This window comes from Aulostomus chinensis, chromosome 12 (genome assembly GCF_037954235.1).
Source record: "Aulostomus chinensis isolate RoL2024-O1b breed Wild chromosome 12, RoL_Achi_v1.0, whole genome shotgun sequence".
Lineage (NCBI taxonomy): Eukaryota > Metazoa > Chordata > Actinopteri > Syngnathiformes > Aulostomidae > Aulostomus > Aulostomus chinensis.
The window spans coordinates 4,724,931-4,745,000 of NC_141331.1; the positions used below are offsets into that span (position 1 = coordinate 4,724,931).

Consider the following 20,070-nt stretch of genomic DNA (forward strand, 5'->3'; position numbering starts at 1 on the left):
AGATCCAACACAGCAGATAAAAAGGGCACCCACTCTACTTTCTGGGGCGAGCAGCACAGGGAAACGCGCCGGACTTCAAATCTTACGTTTCAAATGCGGCGACGCACTCCTCATGATCTCCTCCCCGTGTGCATTGGTGTGGGTTTGGGTGACTCGTGTACGGCAGCGCAGCGTTTCAGAGGGGAAAATGTCAAAAACGCATACATTTCAGAGCCATGGATGTCTAGGTTGGAACTTTCAAATGTCAGAGTTAAAAATCCAAATTGTGGGCAGCGCCGTAATTAAGTCCGGCGAGGCCAGGATGCACTTCAGAGTCATGTCATGTGGGTCTGGCTGGGATTCCGAGTCTTAGACATTTAAAAGTACTTTTTGACCGATGGAAACTCCTTTGATTTAATACTCTGTTGCAATGTACACTACATTTTACTGAACTCACTGTTTCCTTAAATGCACCACAAGCCTCTCAGGTCCTACAGCTGTGAAGAAGACCTTGACAAGTCAGGGAATTAAAAAGAAAAGAGGCAATTTTCCAGCCTGGAAAGGTTTTCCCCAAAAAAACAAAATGAAGACAAAACATTTGGGGTAAACAATGGAAATTTGCTTCACAAATACCTGCTTGCTGCATTTGGTCATGGCTTTTGTTGTTGTTTATTTTTTTTATAGAAGTCAAGGAAATTTATTAGTAAAAATGAATATAAACCCTGAGGCCTCCTTGGAGTGGGACACACATTGTCCTTACGTAAACTCACCAGAAGAGGGCGCTTGTGTTAAATGTAAATGGTAAATCACACTTGCTGGTCCGTCAATTAAGAATTCAAGCGGTTGGTTATTAGGGCCTGAGCCAGAGGGAACTTCTGGTTCATAACATTGCTCTTTTAAGTGGCGTGACTACAAGTACCAAATGAGTAATTTGATTTTAATTAATCATTTTTTTTGTCTTTTTTTTCTTATATTAAGCTTAATACATTTATATTTAAGTCTAAAAAATCTACAACAAGGAATAACTTGATGTAATTTTTTTTGGGGGGGGGGCAATGATAACGTAATTAGTTAAAATAAGCTGATTCGGAAACAGAACAATGTCACTTTAAAAATGCTAATCACGGTTTTTTTTAAGGGTTTATCCTGACGTCACATCCGGTCAAAGGCTTCGTCTCCTACTTTTTTGTTGGGACCCGGCTGAGAATATTCCCCGTGAGGGTTACCGAGTGTAACATCGCAAGGGGGCGAAAGAAGAAGCGAAGGAGCCATGGAAACGTACTAGGTCGCTGTCGAGTCGTCTACGATGCAAGCGGACGTGCTTTCACCGTGAATTCCTCGTAGGAGGTATTTTTTTTTGTAAGTACCCCCTCATCCCGACCTCCTCCTCCTCCTCGGATCCACAAGTGGCTGTTGTTGCCGAGCGAGCAAGTGCACGTCGGGTCCCGGCTTTGAGGGGGCTTGAGGTGGGCGCTTGTTTCATAGTACGGGGCCAGCTCGAGCTGTCGGAGCCCCGGGGAACTCGAGGCGAGCGCCGCTCACGGTCAGCTCTCGCTTCGAAATCAAGCGCACACCTGTTGCCCCCGTCGCTCGAGCCAGGTATCTAAGGCCACAAAAGAGGGGATCAAGTGAAGTAAATTATTAAATTGGTTCGATGTTCCAGCAATTTTTCGTTTTGTTTTTTGGTTTTTTTTTTCTCGTAATTATTACTTGGTGTGTTGAAGATTTCAGAATTGTGGCGAGCTCGTCTCAGCAGTCAATCTGACTGCGGCGTCCGTGTTCTGCCTGACCTAAAATCACAGTGACGCCAGCGAGAAAGTGCTCGCATCCGTTCACTACATTTTTCCTGTCTCCAAAGTGTTGTTTTGTCTTTAAACGACCCGTAATCCTCCATCGTCACTCTTTTTTTTTTCTCCTTTTCCTTTTAGTTTTTGCATGTATGTTTTGTTATATCAACACTGCTCAGGCGATTAATGTCATATAGTTACCTATTGATGTTCTCCAGGTTTTGAGCTTGTAAAGTTGTGTTTGCCGCTTACATCACTTGAGTTTTAGTGTTTTTTTTGTGTTTGGTACACTACCCTAAAAACACTCACTCTCACTGAGGCAAATTAAAAACACCTCTAGTGCCAAGTGTGGGTGACAAACAACAAAGCTAACGTTGCTACCTAGCTTACCCGATCAAATTGTCCCAATTCATTAGCTTAGTTCCGTCACCCCACTATTTTGACAGCATACCCTCACCTGCCATAGAGTAGCTACACTATCTAACGCCTCTGCAAGGATTAGAAATGTTCAGGTGAGTGAGAGAGGTGTTAATTTATTTTTGTGGTATTGTTGAACTGTCCATAACTGATTATATTGTGTTTTTGTTTTTTTTGTTTTTTTTTAATCAGAGCAAGAGAAACTGAAATATTGAACAAAAACTGCAGTTATACGTTAATTACATATAAAATGTATATATTTTATACATTATTTGGTCTCGGTGTACCACTTGCTATTCGTCAACCGACATGATTGCAATCTCAAATGGCAAAAATTCCCAAGCAGACCAGCATTGTTCTCCTCTCTCGGGTGTTTTGTGTCCAGCTGTTGCCCACCTGACACGCCCTCCTCTTACATGTTTCATCGATGACCGTGTTTCATGTCACATTTACTTGTACCATTTTCAAATAGAACATCCTCTTCTCATAACCCGTACAGGTGTGGAAGTGTAACTCTCCCTCTCCCCCGTCATGCTGAGCTTCCTGCGCAGGACGCTGGGGCGACGCTCCATCCGGAAACATGCAGAGAAAGCCCGGTTACGGGAGGCCCAACGTGCCACGACGCACATCCCTGCTGCCGGGGATGCCAAGTCCATCATTACATGCCGTGTGTCCTTATTGGATGGAACGGATGTCAGTGTTGACCTGCCGGTAAGCATGACCCTCTCAGGTCATTCAGTTCTCAGTAAAAGAGAATGCTGGCAGCCAGATGCTTTACTTCGGTACTTGCCTGTTGTGAGCTGCAGCACTAATGAGCTATAATTTGACTTTGTGGCAGAGAACAGTTGATTAGCAGGGCAGCACTGTTCTAACTACAAATGTCTACACTCAGAACTGTCTTTGTACCAGGAGACTGGGGTCATGAAAAGAGTGTAAGGCTTAAACTCTTCCAGGGTTGAAGCTCTCATGATAACACATGTGAGGTCTTTCACCAAGAGGAACATGAGGCTCTAGATTGAAAGGCTCACATGTCAGGGTCAGTTTTGTGTCTGTTAAAGAGAACGTGCACTAGTAACCGTTGTGTGGCCGAGTCAGTAGAGCGGTGTCTCTGGGAGCTTATGGATATGTGGGTGTGTGTGTTGCTGATCACCTGTAATTCCATGATCCTCTCTGGAGAACACGCTTAATCACATGACAGCATCACATGATGTGTAGGGCTCCTCACCAAGTGGACAGTAAGCAATGAGCAGAACTTCACTCTTCCTGCCTCTCTCTCGCTCGCTCTCGCTCTCTCTCTCTCTGCTTTCCTATGTTAGTCCTCTTTTCCTGTTTTTTCTTCTTTCTGCATCCTTTCGCTGGCAGTTTCTATACATATCAGTGATTTATTTTTTTATAGAGTTGTGGGTTTCTCGGTTGTTTCCTCCATGTTTCCAGTATTATGTCTCTGCTATTGCATCCATGCACGTCTAGTCTGGAATCCTATATGGCGCTGTCTTATCTTGAATCCACACATCTGCTATGAGATTCACTGAAGAGAATATCTCCTCAGCCACTGGTACGGCAGCTGGCCCACTGTTGTGTCAGGAGCTAACTGACTTGAGTGAATGACTCTTAATTGTTGAAACATGCATGTCTGAGTGTTGGGCAGTGCTGGTTCAGCAGTTCCCCAGGGTGCAACATTCACCAGGGCACCATAAAGTGTGGATTTAAACCCTGCGTTGTAGGAAGAGTTCATGTAAACGGCAAAATTAGAAAAACAAAACAACTTTGAGGTGGTGAACATGTTAAGGTGTGTGTGTGTGTGTGTGTGTGAGAGAGAGAGAGACTCTTTTCAAAAGATGATGTGCAGCCTTCTTGAAAACTCAGAAGTCAACTTTGCTGTAGAGCACTCAAACTAATATTCCGTCAAATGGAACAGCTTTTAGAAAATGAACTGCGCTGTATGGTAGTACTTATCTCAAGAGCTGGTATGAATTGTTGGCTGAGCAGAAGGGACTTTTGTTACAGGGTCAATGACTGTAAGCACGTGTTAAACCCCTGAGTTCTCAGCAGTGGAATATGGTTGCATATCCACTGCTATAAAAACATTTACTAGGTTTGTTATTGCCTGGGCTTGGTGTGCCTTGTAAGCTGGAGGGTGCTTCAATCAGGGAGTGAGGTTTGCACTCCACTGAGGGGGGTCATGATACACAAGACAGGGCCAGGATGCAAGACTGTGATCGTTCATGCCAGTCTCAGTTTGAGAGCCGTTACAACCCTAGTAAACATGGGCCCGGGGCCATTATTCCAGTTAAGGACAGCCATACCATAAACGTGTGTTTTCAGTCCACCAAACTGCATGATTTCCTTTATTAGAACCCCCAGACTTTTTGTGGCATTGTGATTTGGCTCTTAAAATCGGACGGTTGGTTAATTTAATGTGCTTTTAAATCTCAGCAGACCAGGACATCAGCTAAATGTCCAAATTGTAACTCAAACATCCTGACAGTGGCTGAGACAGATCTGTATGCTTGCAGGCAGAAAGACTGTAAACAGCTCAACAATACTGCAGGGAGTGTAACAAAGCGTCGCACACATGCCCACACACACACAAACACACACGCACAATGAGCTCTTTGTACTCTCTCTCCCAGGGTACCGTAGGGGTGCAGTACGCCTGGTCAGCTATGCCATCTAGCATGGGGCCAGCCCCCCTGAGCTCTCCAGGAGCTCTCTTGGCCTGTGTGTGAGTGTAGAAGAAGAGGGAAACCTGTCGTTTATTCAGCTGTAGTTTCAGCCTTTTAAGCCTCAGTGATTTGCTGCAGTTTTCTGCATCACTACGGATGTGAACAACGCAGATGTTTGCTCGTGGTCGTGTCAGAGGCGTTTCTTGACACGCTGGTCTTGCATATGTTATCGGGAAATATTTATTAGCATTAATCTGTTACTTGAAACCTGCAAATCAATAAGGTCCAGGGTCATGTAAGACAGAGGCACATGAGGAAACATCATGGTAGAGCTGCAAAATTAATTGTAGGATGACCTACAGCAATTGTCAGATCGCAGGAAGGTACAATATTCATTGAGACTTACTGTGTATCTGAGTAGTATTTTGAATTTCCTTTGGTGCTGACAAGATGTCCTGCTTTCACTTAAGTTCTTAAGAAGTTGTCTTGCAATACAGAACCCCCCCCCCGACTGCAGTTATCAATTGAATGTTTTTCAATAGAAATGAGATTGTAAAAATGAACATTTTCCTTTTTCTAATGTTGCAAATCATATCACAGTTGCAATATCATAACTTGCATGAGTCTTGAGCTTAAGAATGTCAGTATAATTGATAAGTAAACACAGTTGCACTCCTCTCAGTGGAGTAAACATCTTTTTTTTATGAAGAACAAAACAACATATTTTAATGTTGGTTTTAAGAATGGATCCTCAAATATTTGAATGCGTTGGTAATGTTAAAAACTGTTCTTCTTCTTATTCAACTGTCAGGACACTGCCAACGAGCCTGGCACTTGTACTTTTTATTTTCTCTGAGGAAAAGTAATGAGTTGATCAGACAGTTGGAGGTGAAAGTGCTGTACTGTTGCTGGCCTGAGCTGGAGAACGACCTGCAGTCAGGTGATTGCACCATGAATCCAGCCAAGCCCACTTCCCCTCAGCTCCTGGGCGTCTGGGGGCACTTAAACCTCCATCACCATGGCAACGCTGTCGTTGTGCCTCAAGTTGGTGTTTGGAAGACAGATGCCTGTGAGGGAGCGCTCTCGCAGTCTCAGGCAGTAACTGGTACGGCCTTCCCAGAAACGCCAACACCTCAGCAAACTTTTTCTGCTTGATATTCTGTCATATCTGCTTTCATCTGCTCATCAGGACATGTCTGGCGCTACCAGAGCACTGAAGCAGCCGTGCTTGATGGTGATTTTTCAAGCGTTTGTCAACTTGGATTTGACTTTGTTTGAAGGAAATGTTATAAAAAAAAAGACTCCAGGGCAAAGGAATGATGAGCATTGTCCAGAAACCCTCAAACTATGAAGGAACATGGCTAACTCATCCCAACCAGCCTGCTAAAATATACGGAATAACATTTCCCACGACTGAGGGTCATTGATTCCTTTAAGGGTTCATTTTCAGTAGCCTAAAGTTGAACCTCTCTATGAAACACATCCATCCTTAACTGACAGAAGTTATAGTGCCTTTTTTAGTCAGTTTGCATTACAAACAAAAGAATAATTATAATAAATATCTCCAACTTTTCTGTTCTTTCCCACTTTTCCACCTTCATGCACCTGCAGTGTTGTAATTGTTTGGTCACTAAGTGACTGTTCACAACATTACTGATTGTGCAAGGTTGGATTTTTATGAGATTTTATTGATTTAACTCCTTCAAGACCTGATTTGTGACCTTAAAAACATCAATGTAAACATTTTGTACAGTGTTTGAGCACTATAATGAGAACGTTTGGGTGTTGTAGCGAGCATCAATATTCTCAGTATGAATTTGTGCTTCATTTGTGCCCCCCCCCCCGCCCCCCCCGATCAGAAAAAAGCCAAAGGTGAGGAGCTGTTTGACCAGATCATGTACCATCTGGACATCGTGGAGAAGGACTACTTTGGACTTCGCTTCATGGACTCGGCACAAGTCCCGGTGAGAATGATGATGCGATACGCACACATTATGACTGCTAACCCTATCAGGCTGACAGATGTGTTGATTGCACCTGCTGTTGTGCTTGCATGTGATGATTCATCAATTGAAACAAAACAATTCAAGCTTTCCAAGGATCCGTGGCATGAGTGCTCTCTTTAACACAGTGCTGTGGTCCTGCGTGATGAATCAAGTCTGAGTGTCACCCTGCGCGGCTGTTATCTGGAGCAGTGCTGCTCAAACGTAGCAGAATCGCTTTACTTCTGTATTTGTGTTTCACACAAATGTTTATTGTGCAAGTTGAAGTTTGTATGTATGAGTTGAGAAGTGAGCAAGCAAGGTACTCTGTTTATTATAGCACAGTATTGTACACAATAATAGCAGTAAGACTAGTGTAGTTGGTGTGTAACCTGGTTAGGAGTATATCAGATGGTTAATTTGTATATTGTGGTTAAAAATTGTTTTTAGGAAGGTTGAAATTGGTCCTAATTCTTAATTTCATTTTTAAGATTAAAAGGATAATTCAGTTATTTTTAAGAGCAGAGTGTGATGTCATTTCCTTGTGATGTTACAGCTCTATTTGATCAGTCTTTCAATGTGTTACTCTGAAATGTTGCCCCGTCAGTGAGTCATTTGTTCCCTGTGGTATTGAAATGGTATCAAATCGAAATATTTTTTTCAGGGGAATTGTATCAAAGTTAGACATTCCAGGACTGTGACAACAGGGTTCCGGCAGGTTCTCTCTGCTGCTGTTCCCACTAACACCTTCTAGGTTTCAGTCTAAGTCACCATTCACCCGGCTGAAGGAATGTTTGAGGCAGGGACTTTTCCTTCCAGTGAATGGACTAAAGGGATTGGTTATGGGACTCTGAGAGTCAGGCTGTGTGCTGACAGTCCTAAGTTACTGGTGACTCTGTTCCGTCACGCTGATACTCTGTGAAGGCCGTGAAAGCAGGGAGAACCGGTGGGAGGAATGATGTAGCAGAAGGGAGGGACTCCTCAGAGAGGGGTGGAGGTAGTCGACGGGAACCGGGAGAGAAAGAGAGTGTTGTATTAAGGAATGTGGGGGAGAGGAGAGTGCTGAGAGTTCCTCTGGTATCTGTCTCACTCAAACACCGCCGCTGCCTCTCTGACATTGTTCATGCCTGATAGAACCCCAGCGACCAGCAGCAGTTCCAGCACACAACCCTGACTTCAGGCTGTGATTGGAAATGTCCTGAAGAAAGAGCTTTGTTCCATTTACTCAGTCAAACACAACAAATGATCTCGCTGTCTAATGTTTCGAAACTAAATAAAAGGAGGTCGGATACTTTTATAAAAACAGACAGTACCTGAAAACTCAAAAGTGAAAGCAGTGTGTTTGTGATTATGTTACTTGTTACATGGATGAAGTGGCTTTGTTTTTTAATTCTTGTGACCTTCACGTTTCAGCACTGGCTTGACATTACAAAAAGTATCAAAAAGCAAGTAAAAAGTAAGTATACAGAGGCCCCTGAACGTATCAAATTAATTATGCTGAAGTAACTTCAACAGATTGTGAACTCTGTGTGTGTGTGTGTGGTGTGTCTGGCTTGCTGCAAGTCTTCCTGCTGCTACTTTAGTTCTCAGGTTTAATTCTTGACAGTAGAGACTGATACTCAACATAACATTGTAATACTGATCCGTCTGCAGTTGGCCCACCATACTGCCTTCACATGAGAGTTAAGTTCTACTCCTCGGAACCAAACAACCTTCACGAGGAACTTACCCGGTGAGTACACAAACTTCTCAGTTTAACGCTGTTTTCACATCGGAAAACCCCCTGAAATGTCTATTCTGTGCAGGTGAGCGAACGTGAAAAATAAGGCAAAACAACTCGCTGAGACCAAAATCTGCCCCAAGACAACTCAGCGAGGTGGTTTTACTTGTTTAACACAGCAGGAGTGAAATAAAAAGAGTTTGAGGACCAGACAGAAGTAAGGCAGGCAGCTTAACTGTGGGCAGGCTGGAGAGGACAGGTAGGCACAGCAGCAGACAGGTCAGGCGTCCCTGCTGATGATCCAGAAGAGACTGAGACAGGAACAACCTGAGGACACACTGCGTTGGCAGATGGAGGAGGAGCAGTTTGGAATTCACAGTAGAGTTGAGTTGAACCGGTTAGTCTGGCAGTTCCCCTGATAACTTTACACAATGTTATTTCTCAGCAGGAGTTTGGGGGGGGGGGGTGATAGATTTCCTTCCTCTCCAAGTGTCAAGTTACCACAGAGAGTAACTGATGGATGGATGAGATTTAATCAAGGGTTGGTAGTAAATTGAATGATCATCAACTCACTCACTGCTTCTGTTGATGTCCTCCTCCCCAGGGGAGAGGCTGATGCGGTCAGTATTGGCGTGCGTGTGTGTGTGTAAGATTTGTATTTTAATGTTTAATTCTTTCAGGTATCTTTTTGTGTTACAACTGAAGCAAGATATCCTCAGTGGAAAGTAAGTAGTTTTTTTTTGTTTTTTTTTTATATATATATAAATACGTACACATTCAAGGACTACACCCAGAAGTACGTATTCATGCTGCCATAGGGTTATGCGGTGTCATATTATCATCTGTTGCTTTTTATTGACTGTTGTTATAAAAGTACGCTGTTACAAATCACAATGATAAGACTAATTATCCACCAGAATAAATGTTTCAGCATTATTAATTGTGTCGTCCCTCAACCCCTGCAGGTTAGAGTGTCCCTTTGACACAGCAGTGGAGTTGGCTGCCTTCTCGCTACAGGGTAAGCTCAGCAGGTACCTCAGACGCTGCTTTTGGCGATTGTGGTTATCTCAGCCCCCCGCTGTCATTGTTGGTTATCGAGGGTGTGACTCTTCTTTAAATGACTGTTTTTGGCTCTGCGGAGCCCTGAAAAACGTGTAGCATGTGTCATACAACACGCGGTGTGCGGTGAGTCAGACCAGCATGTGTCAGGTTTAGGTTGTAGTATGATGAACCAGCAAGACTGCCCCTCCCCCCCCCTTTCAAAATTCCTGCCTCTCTACTTCATTGCTCCTGTCTAATAATGGCATGAAACATAGAGATTAAAAATATGCATATTTGGGTTTTCACGCCTCCCTTTTCACAATTCATCTTAAACCAATAAGCGAGTACATGACTGACCTTGTTCATCGTGTTACTCGTGACAGAATTGTGATTTACTGAGCTTGCATTTTGCATGGAATCAGTGTCCTGAACTGAACTGCTCAACTGAACCGCCCACAAAATGCCAACGCTCTCAACCAGGACATCAGTTTAAGGTCACTGCCATTTTTAGATGAATTCCAGGACAGTTTAATGACAAACATATTTCAGTGTATTCTAATAAGAGTGTAAGAATTCACCGTTTTGAAAATGAGAAACTCCTTCTTTGGCATGTTGGATTTCTTTCATGACATTTCTGTCCGGGGAGTGAGCGTTGGATACAGCGGGAATGTTGTGCCTTCTTTTAGACTCTAAATTTTTAGAGCTACTTGTTTTAGTTAGAGTGCATCCTTTAGAGCAATATTTGTTTTAGTTAGAGTGCATTTTAGAGCATAGGGGTGACTTCTGGGTAATGAAGGTTTCCATGGTTACTTGCATCACATTTAGGAATGCTCAAGTGAAATAGGACCATCCCTACCATAAACTGTTAAACTCCTTCAACCGCCTCTTGTTCACCTTTTTCAAATTTTGCAGAGAAAACTACAGGATTGGATTGTACACACACACACACACACACACATTCACTGTAGGGTAAATGCCAGCTCATTAGTGTTCCATCCTCCTCTGAGGCCCCCTAATCCAGCACCCTCTCTTTCCCTCGGCTGAGATTTCTCTCTTTGTCTTCCTCAAAGTTATGCTTTTGGTCCACTGACATTTACTGGGATGGTGAGAGGATACATTTATATTTCCTCGCCTCTGTTTGCTGAAGTTTTGTTCTCAGCTGTATGAGCTCAATGACGACAAGCTCCCCGCAAGCTCTTGTTTCACCCATCCATCCCAAATGTAATCACCGCCTCGGCCTCGCAGGCTCTGTGCCACATCACTGTTCCCCAGATAAGATTTTATTTTGCTTTGTCTTCTTTTCAACACACGGGTGGAGATTTGGCTCTCCTTCTGCTGCTCTGACTTGTATTCAACTGTTAAAATCAATGGCCTCTTGTCCAGAGAAAGATAAGATACCCATCAGTCCCCGAGGCTGCTCATCATTTTGTGTGCCATGAAGGAAGGGCTGATTTTTATTGTTTGTTTAAAGTGGGGGTATTTGGCTGTCTTTATGAGGTTGAAGGTCGGTCAGGAACTTGGTGGACACTGAGGCATCACTTTGATAAATCTGTCGTTGGTCTTCAGCTGAACAATAAAGTTGTTTTTTGTTTTTTTCAAATGGTCAGTTGCACTGGATGAGTTGTTGTCCCAGGATGAACCAGGGAAGAATTGATTTATTTTGGGGAAATATTTCTGCGTCTGGATCACAGCGGGTGGCAGTATGTTCTGTTCAGCTGGTTGCACCTGCCTCAGTCCACCCGTCACGTCCCAAAACAAGCTAACAAGCAACATCCCTGACGAACATCGGACTGAAATTAAAAGTTTAGACAACTCCTTCAGCTCCTTAAGATCGGACAACTCCTTCAGCAAGGAGACGACAAAGGTGTGGAGTTAAAAATTGATGCCTGATAGTCAGAGATGATGAACTCCAATGTTTCCCAAATTAAACACAATTCCCGATCTGAAAAGTTTATTGCACAACAACTGTCACTGTGGTATGTCACTTTGCACTTTTGTAGCAAAATAAGAGAGAACCAAAATAAATTACCAAAATTCAAATGAAAACAAAATAGTGCCTGTTGTACCAAAAAAAAATTAACTGAAGTGGTGATTTTAACACAAAAACAAAACATTCTTATCACCACGACAGTCAACAAATAAATTGTAACCAAAATAAGACCACAATCTTGTCTGAACATCAACTAAATCAAATGAACAGAGTCGATCACTATGAAGCTTTTATCACAAAAATGTAACTGTTGAGAAAAATGATGCAGATATGTTTGGTCCATTGTAAGCAACTTATTGTGAATCAAGTCTAGATTAGATGTTACGATTACTTGTACTTCATCGTGTACAGCCTCCTCTGCTCGACCTCTTTCCATTTGGACAGTGCCTCTTCAAAAGGGAACTCTGACCTTTTGGGCCCCAAGCTGACCTTGAGAAGCTGCTCTTGATGTTCTGATGACAGCCTGTTCCTGTGAGGGGTGAGGATGAGGTTCTGAGCAGAGAAGCCTCGTTCACATCCAGCTGTGTGCACAGCCAGGGTGGTGGCCAGTTGAGCAAGGATGATGCGGTTGGGGAAATCTTTCAGGTGATATTTTGTCACCAATGCCCAGAGCTTCCACATGCTGTCTCTCGGGTAGTGCTGTGCTTTGACAGCTTTCTTCACTTGAGCCCATTCCTCTCGGGTTTTTTTCAGCATTGATGAGGGGCTTGGTAGTTACCTGGTGGTCCTCCGCACCCTCTGTCCATTTGTGGGTTTGTTCATGCCCATCGTGGGCACGAAGCAGGTCGAGCTCCTCCTCTCCATAGACCTTCAACTCCTCTTCACTCATGAAGCAAATGGGACAGAGACTCATCACACCAAATGCACACAACAGCGAGGTGTTTGGAAACCTGGCGTGCATGTTACTTATCAAGTTGTCTCTAGATTTGATGCACAGCTGCGCTAAATTAAGTGTGGCTTTTGTGATTTGATGCTCACCTCTGCGCATGTTGCCCTGGATGTCGCTGGCTAATGCTGTCAGGTTTGGAGATGTCATTTCCTTGATCCTTTCCAGATCCTTGATGGCAAAGTCCAGCTTCACTTTTACCAATGCTACGTCAACGTTTTCTGTTTGCAGAAACTGGGATACAGTAAGACTGTAACAGGGGCCATGGCATCCATCATTAGAGCAGCGATGCTGATGAACTTCACTGTGCCAATCTTTTTCTGTAGGCCTTTGGGTCTTTGCTGACATCCTGGGAAACTTGAGTGAAGTATGTCAGCAGGCTGTCAATTGTCCTGTGTCTGAAGAGCATTGTAGTAAGACAGCCATCGAATGGAATGCAGCTCCTTGTAGGTGAGCACTGGGTCTTCCAGCAGGCTTTGTGTTTCTTTTATTTTGGCTGCTGGCTTGGGACTAGACCGGAAGTAGTAGAACAGATCAGTCAGTATCTGCTGATGCTCTTTGAGATCTGCTATTGCCTCTGCTGCTTGAGATGTGCTCGATGCCAGGGAGTGGGCAGCACAGTGCACATTCACCACATGGGGGTTGGACTGAAGCAGTATGCCTGTGCAGCCTTTGTTTCTTCCCGTCATGACTGCAGCTCCATCTGATCCCATGCTCATCACTTTTGTTCATTGGACATCCTGCTCTGACATCACTTCCTGGATGCATTTTGCAATTCCTGCACCTGTTGCATCCACACACACTTTATTTGCAACAAAATGGGTGCTTGGCTGAAATGTTTCAGTCGCGGTGATTTGGACATACACAACAAGGCGTCTGTGGGTGGTGACGTCTATAGACTCATCTGGAGCACAGTCACAAATGGAGATTTGTTCACTTTCTTTTTTAGAGCTGCATGCAGAGTGTCTGCCATGCTGGACAGCAGTTCTGTGGCTGTGCATCGTGAACTGTATGAAACAGTTTTTTGCTGCAGAGGTACAAGATCTGGAACGCCAACCTCTGTCAAAAAGTTGTGTAAAGATTCAAACTTTGATAGGGGGACCCCCTCCTGGGCCACCTGAGTACTTTTTAACAGCACCAGTGCTGCTTTGTCTTGCTGACTGTCCATCTTCACCTGACTTCGTTATAAGTCTTTCCGTAGAGAAGGAATGCTGAGGCAGGACTGATGTTCTTTACTTAAAACATGGCGAGTGATGGTAGAGTGCTGAAAATTAGTGCATTTGTTTGACTTGTGTATAGATGTGCCTGTTTTGTTATAATTTGTGCAAATGTCGCAGTACATGAAAACTGAAAAAGGAGTCAGGGAGGGGTGCAGATGTAGAGGGAGCTGAAAATACAGCTGCAATAGTCTTCTGCCCAGCAGTAGGTTTCATCTGTTTCTTAGGCGGCATTTTTGCTTTCTACTTTTCTTGCTAACTCGAGGGAAAACGGGATCGCGCGGAGCGCATAACAAATGGCGACCGCCATTCAAAGTTTTGTTTTTAGTTTTTTTTTTTATTGCCACACAGCCTCCACCGGAATATTTTGTATTTATTTCGTTAGAGCACGTCCCCTAGACGTTAAACCATCGAGTGAACACAGCATATAACAGTTGAAACGTGAATTTATTTACTACTAAGAAGTTCGTATCTTTAATTGTTGAAATGAAATCCGCGGTCGTTGTTGTTGTAGCGGCTGAACTTGCGTGTCGCGATACTCGACTCAAGGGGATCATGTCTGCGCTGAGTTAATGCGCAAAGGGTTGAAACCGCGCTCGTCAGGTCCGCTGACGGCAAGGTTTCTTTTGCTACTTACTGTGATTTTCAACACAAGTTGTTGTTCGCAATGTAAGGTTTTTCATGGGAAAAATGAGGTGCGTCGCGCGGATAGTGAATTTACTGCGTCCGTTCATATTTTAATGCGTCAGGGACGCAGGACGCGTACCTAAGGATGATGTGTTCATCGCCACAAAGCTGATGGGAGAAAACAAACAGAAAATAAATCAAAGACCAATTTGAAGTTTTTCAAGCCTTTTACAGTATACATTTGAATCTTTACAGTTTCTGTCAAATAGTTCACTTAAACACACAGAGTAGATTTGTTGATTAAAGACTTGTATGAACCAACATGTTTGTGTGTTCTCAGCTGAACTGGGAGATTGTGACCCACTCGAACATAATCTGGACCTGGTGTCAGAGTTCCGCTTCATCCCTAACCAGACGGAGGACGTGGAGCTGGCTATATACAACACATGGAAGGAGTGCAGGTTAGCGTTGTTGCATCTTGTTGACAGTAAAATCTTGGGCTGGCGGGTTTGTGGTGATGTCGTAACTGTTACTTCACTTAGAAAAACGTGTAAATAGACTTTCATATCATCGCCATTGGGGGTCTCCAGCTCACAAACTCCACAATCACTTCCATTTGAGCTGTTTTGGTTTGTTTTTTTCTTTGTAGCTCAAATCAAAGTGGCTGTGGATTATAGAGAAAACGGCTGGATAGAGAGGACTCGGACTATACAGGACTTTAAATTTTGAGCTAATAACTGTGTGGCTGGTATTTTCTGAAGTTATGCAAGAGCAGAAAACTGTCCATTTGAGACCGAGAGACCTAATTTTGAGTCATTGTAAGCCAAATAATACTTCTGGGTTAGGTAATTATTCTGGCCAACACCAATAATCTACAAAATGCACAATAATCTCCAAGATTATTGGAAGCAAATACACGATAACTCTTCCCATCACTGCCGCGCAATGAAAACTTTCCATGAGTTGTTATAATACTCTCAGTGCAAAGCTGCAACAGCAACTTTCTGTAGTATTAGTCATTAATGCTTCTGGCTAGCTAGTCTTTGCTTTTGCATGAAGGACTACAATTCCCAATTCTCTTTTCTCTCCCCCTCTGTCCTTCAGAGGTCAAACACCTGCCCAGGCTGAAATCAACTACTTAAATAAAGCAAAATGGCTGGAAATGTATGGGGTGGACATGCATATGGTCAAGGTAACCAACACACATGCTCTCTCTCAGCTGCAGCTTCTCCACACCATGCATCTCCTGGTCTCACTTACAGGTGTTACACATTAACTTACACGCTGTGGCTCTCTTCTGAATATGTCCCGAATTTGCATAGAAAAAGATTAAAAGATTATTCTGCCTGTTTTGCTGTCTGTTTTCTGTCCTTTCTCTGTCCTCTCTCGCTGGTTGGCTGCCATGCAGGCACGGGATGGTAATGAGTACAGTCTGGGTCTGACGCCTACTGGGGTTCTGGTGTTTGAAGGACAAACCAAGATCGGCCTCTTTTTCTGGTATGTTTTCAGCTCTTTAGCTGAACACCGTGGATGCACAGATTTGACAATTCTGGGCCAATATTGACACAGATATTTAAAATTATAATTTGGAAGATACGGCTTTTTGTTTTGTTGGTGTTCTTAATTTTTCACATTTGTTACCAGGAAACAAACAAACAACCAAAAAAAACAACATAAAAACGGCTCCGCTATTTGAAAATCTTTTCGCCATCTTTTCATGCAAAAACATTGTTTGTTACTTTGTTGAAGGCCAAAGATCACTCGTCTGGATTTCAAGAAGAGCAAACTGACTCTCGTGGTTGTGGAGGACGATGAACAGGTGAGCGCGCACGCACGCACACACACACACACACACACACACACTTCGATAATCCCCATTCAGAGGAATGCTGAAAATGCAGAACGTACAATCATGGTACTCACTCTTGATAAAAGTATTATTGACCTTGACTCAGTGCTACTACACCGCCTTATGAAGTACAGAACATTTGCTACTTAAAACTCTTGAGTACAGTTTGACAATGGATGGATCGCATTGCGTGTACGACTGAATCTTTCTATTTTTTTACTCGCTGTCATTACTGGGTATGACTCTTTGCCGACAGAGCAAATAATGTGATTCTAAACCAAGACTACAAACGTGACTCTCACTTCCTAAAATCAATTGCACCATTCAAGTCTGTTTTTTACAGCCGAGCTTTCGTTCTGTGTATGATTTTATATCAAAGACAACTCACTTTGTAGTTGTAGGAGAGGCTCCTGTTTGTGAGAGAGAAGGAGCAGTTGTTTATGTCCATCCTGGAGGTCTGTGTGGGAGGTTAATAAAGAAACCTTCCCTCTCTCTGGTATTTCTGGTATGCATTACCCCCCCCCCCCCCCCCCCCCGCACCCTCACACACTCTCCGAACCCTGCCCTGAACCTTTATATACAGTATGCCAGTCGATTCACTACAGGAATTTACGGTACATATCTGGATTCTCTAACAAGGTGCTGGCCTGACTCCTCCCCCGGGCTGTCATCAAATATTCTTAACTCCAATATAATTTCAAATAAAAAAAAAAAAACAACAACAAAAATTTGAATGTGAATTATTTGGTTTTTAAAAAGCAGCACCATTTTGGTGGACTCTGTCTCCCTCTGATATGGCGAGACGACTGCCATCATGTGTATTAAATATCCCTTCAAAAGCTGCCGTGTCCCTCATTGGAACGTTTTGTCCTCTTGTGGACTGTGGAGTAATGAATCATCTGTGACGTCAACAAATGTTTACTGATAGAATGCACAAAATGTTGGAACCCATTTGTTTTCAACTGAGGAATATTCAAAAGTATCTAAAGTCTTTCGAACATCTGTGTCAGACACATCCGTGCTTTACAGATGAAAGCAGAAGCGCTGAGCTGCCTGAGTGTCATTTGCAATGGAAGTGAATAATTTCTCTCCCACTTGTTACTGAAATGTTCTTCAACAAACACGAATTCTATGAACAGTCTACCTTTTGGAAGTTCCAAGAATCCAGTTCCTCTCCCATGAGCCCCCCCCCCCCCCCCTCTCTCCGAGTATTAAATGTGTCTTTAGGCTTTAATATTAGATGTCTTTGAGAAGGCCCCCTAAAAACCAGAGGATCCAGCTGGAATCAAGTCTCGGTTTTAAGTTCACAGGGCTGTAGCTCTGTGCAGAATTCTCTTTAAACTTGAAAGGGCCAGAAAAAAAAAAAAAAAGGCGCAGTGAGCATATTGAGCAACACACGGTACCTTATCAGCAGAGCAGTAAATATGAAACACATTGCAGACTTCACCGAGGCACCGCCAAGTTCGAGCTTGTCTTTTTATTGAGCAGCATTCTGAGCTGTGGTTGAGAATGGTTTTGGTCCAGTGATACCAAAATTAACTATTTGATGGTGGAATTTGAGCTTTGCCCCAAACTTTTATATCAGTCTTTCACATGCGGTGAGAAGTCAGATTGACTGTCAGCACCTGCACACTGAGGTACCTGAGTCTCCTTCCGCATGTTGGAGCTCTTTGGTTTTGTTTTACTGAATTTAAGACCGATGGACGATCTGATGACGCTAAAGGCTCTGATCAATTTTCAGCATGGGTCAGCGCTTTCAGGTTCCACAGGAGGTTCTTTATGTTCGTGCATGTCTTGTGATGCTCTGTATCTTTCACCTCTGAACACCTGGCCAATCCTCCTCAGGGCAAAGAACAGGAGCACACCTTCGTCTTCAGGATGGACCACCCTAAAGCCTGTAAGCATCTCTGGAAGTGTGCCGTGGAGCATCACGCTTTCTTCCGGCTGAGAGGGCCGGTACAAAAGAACTCTGCACGCTCCAGTTTCATACGCATGGGATCACGCTTCAGATACAGGTAACACGTGGATATAAACCAAGATCCAAACAGTAAAAATGCATGTCAGTCAGCACTTTTTAGATAAGTACATACAGGTTTGAATGTCCTTTGTACCAAAAACAGGCGACTTTACATTCCCATGGAAGAACAAGGTTTATTAATGTTCAGCCTTCCTGCAAAGAATGTTTGAGCATGTTTAAGTTGGTAAGAGAGTGCTTAATGTGACGTTAAAGCAGAATTTAGGATTTATGAGCTTTTGTCTGTGTGAGAAGAGTAAGAGTCTTGAGTGCATACTCGGTTGTAGGTCCAGTGTCAGCACAGGAAAAACGTCTGGTTGTCATCATTCTGCAATATTAGAAAAAAAACCCTGGCTCGTGTGTATTTCGGTAAAAGAATCGTAACCATGATGGTAGCGCGACCTCTCTCCATAACCATTGGGCAAACACGCAAGTACATTCATGTTTGACAAAAAATGTTTAAAAATAAAAGAACTGAGCCGGCCTGCAGGAGAGAATGATCCAAATATTTGTCAAAGCTTGCCATTTTCAGCGTGTAGGTTGATGCTAGCTTGCTAGTTGAGAGGTTGTTGCTGCCACAAGCTTTCTGTGTGTCGCCATTATTGGAGTCCTCATTGCTGAGGTGGTTCGAGAATGACGAAAGTCGTCCAATGACAAGTTTATATACATATACATGCATGCATACATGCATGCATACATGCATGCATACATGCATGCATACATGCATGCATACATGCATGCATACATATATACATGCATACATGCATACATACATGCATGCATACATGCATGCATACATGCATGCATACATGCATGCATACATATATACATACATACATACATATATACATATATATACACATATACATACACATATATGTGTATATATGTGTATATGTGTATATATGTGTATATGTGTGTATATATGTATATATATGTGTGTATATGTGTGTATATGTATACATGTGTATATGTGTGTATATGTATACATGTGTATATATGTATACATGTGTATATATGTATACATGTATACATGTGTATATATGTATACATGTGTATATATGTATACATGTATACATGTGTATATATGTATACATGTATATATGTATACGTGTATATATGTATACGTGTATATATGTATACATGTATATATGTATACATGTATATATGTATACGTGTATATATGTATACGTGTATATATGTATACGTGTATATATGTATACGTGTATATATGTATACGTGTATATATGTATACGTGTATATATGTATACGTGTGTATATATGTATACGTGTGTATATATGTATACGTGTGTATATATGTATACATGTATATGTATACATATATATGTATATATTTATATATGTATATATGTATACATGTATATATTTATACATGTATATATGTATACATGTATACATGTATACATGTATATGTGTATACATGTGTGTGTATATATGTGTGTATATGTATACATGTATATATGTATACATGTGTGTATATATGTGTGTATATGTATACATGTATATATGTATACATGTGTGTATATATGTGTGTATATGTATACATGTATATATGTATACATGTGTGTATATATGTATATATGTATATATATGTGTGTATATATGTATATGTATATATATGTGTGTATATATGTATATATGTATATATATGTGTGTATATATGTATATATGTATATATATATGTGTGTATATATGTATATATGTATATATATGTGTGTATATATGTATATATGTATATATATGTGTGTATATATGTATATATGTATATATATGTGTGTATATATGTATATATGTATATATATGTGTGTATATATGTATATATGTATATATATGTGTGTATATATGTATATATGTATATATATGTGTGTATATAT

The 20,070-nt window shown here is 42.1% G+C and overlaps 1 protein-coding gene across 3 annotated transcripts in view; it reads left to right on the plus strand.

Annotated features, from left to right (window-relative positions):
• The first annotated feature begins 1,117 nt into the window (after positions 1–1,117).
• epb41l5 (erythrocyte membrane protein band 4.1 like 5) overlaps positions 1,118–20,070 on the plus strand; it is a 38,167-nt gene continuing 19,214 nt past the window's right edge. For 2 of the 3 annotated variants that reach the window (XM_086219741.1, XM_086219743.1), the window contains exons 1-12: positions 1,119–1,338; positions 2,683–2,894; positions 6,709–6,813; positions 8,245–8,287; positions 8,485–8,563; positions 9,232–9,276; positions 9,517–9,569; positions 14,653–14,773; positions 15,417–15,504; positions 15,721–15,809; positions 16,062–16,131; positions 18,007–18,176. In XM_086219741.1, the coding sequence (XP_086075867.1) occupies positions 2,715–2,894; positions 6,709–6,813; positions 8,245–8,287; positions 8,485–8,563; positions 9,232–9,276; positions 9,517–9,569; positions 14,653–14,773; positions 15,417–15,504; positions 15,721–15,809; positions 16,062–16,131; positions 18,007–18,176 (1,043 nt within the window). In that variant the 5' untranslated portion in view covers positions 1,119–1,338; positions 2,683–2,714. Of the gene's footprint in view, positions 1,339–2,682; positions 2,895–6,708; positions 6,814–8,244; positions 8,288–8,484; positions 8,564–9,231; positions 9,277–9,516; positions 9,570–14,652; positions 14,774–15,416; positions 15,505–15,720; positions 15,810–16,061; positions 16,132–18,006; positions 18,177–20,070 lie in introns of all 3 variants that reach the window. The other variant, XM_086219742.1, reaches the window with a different exon arrangement.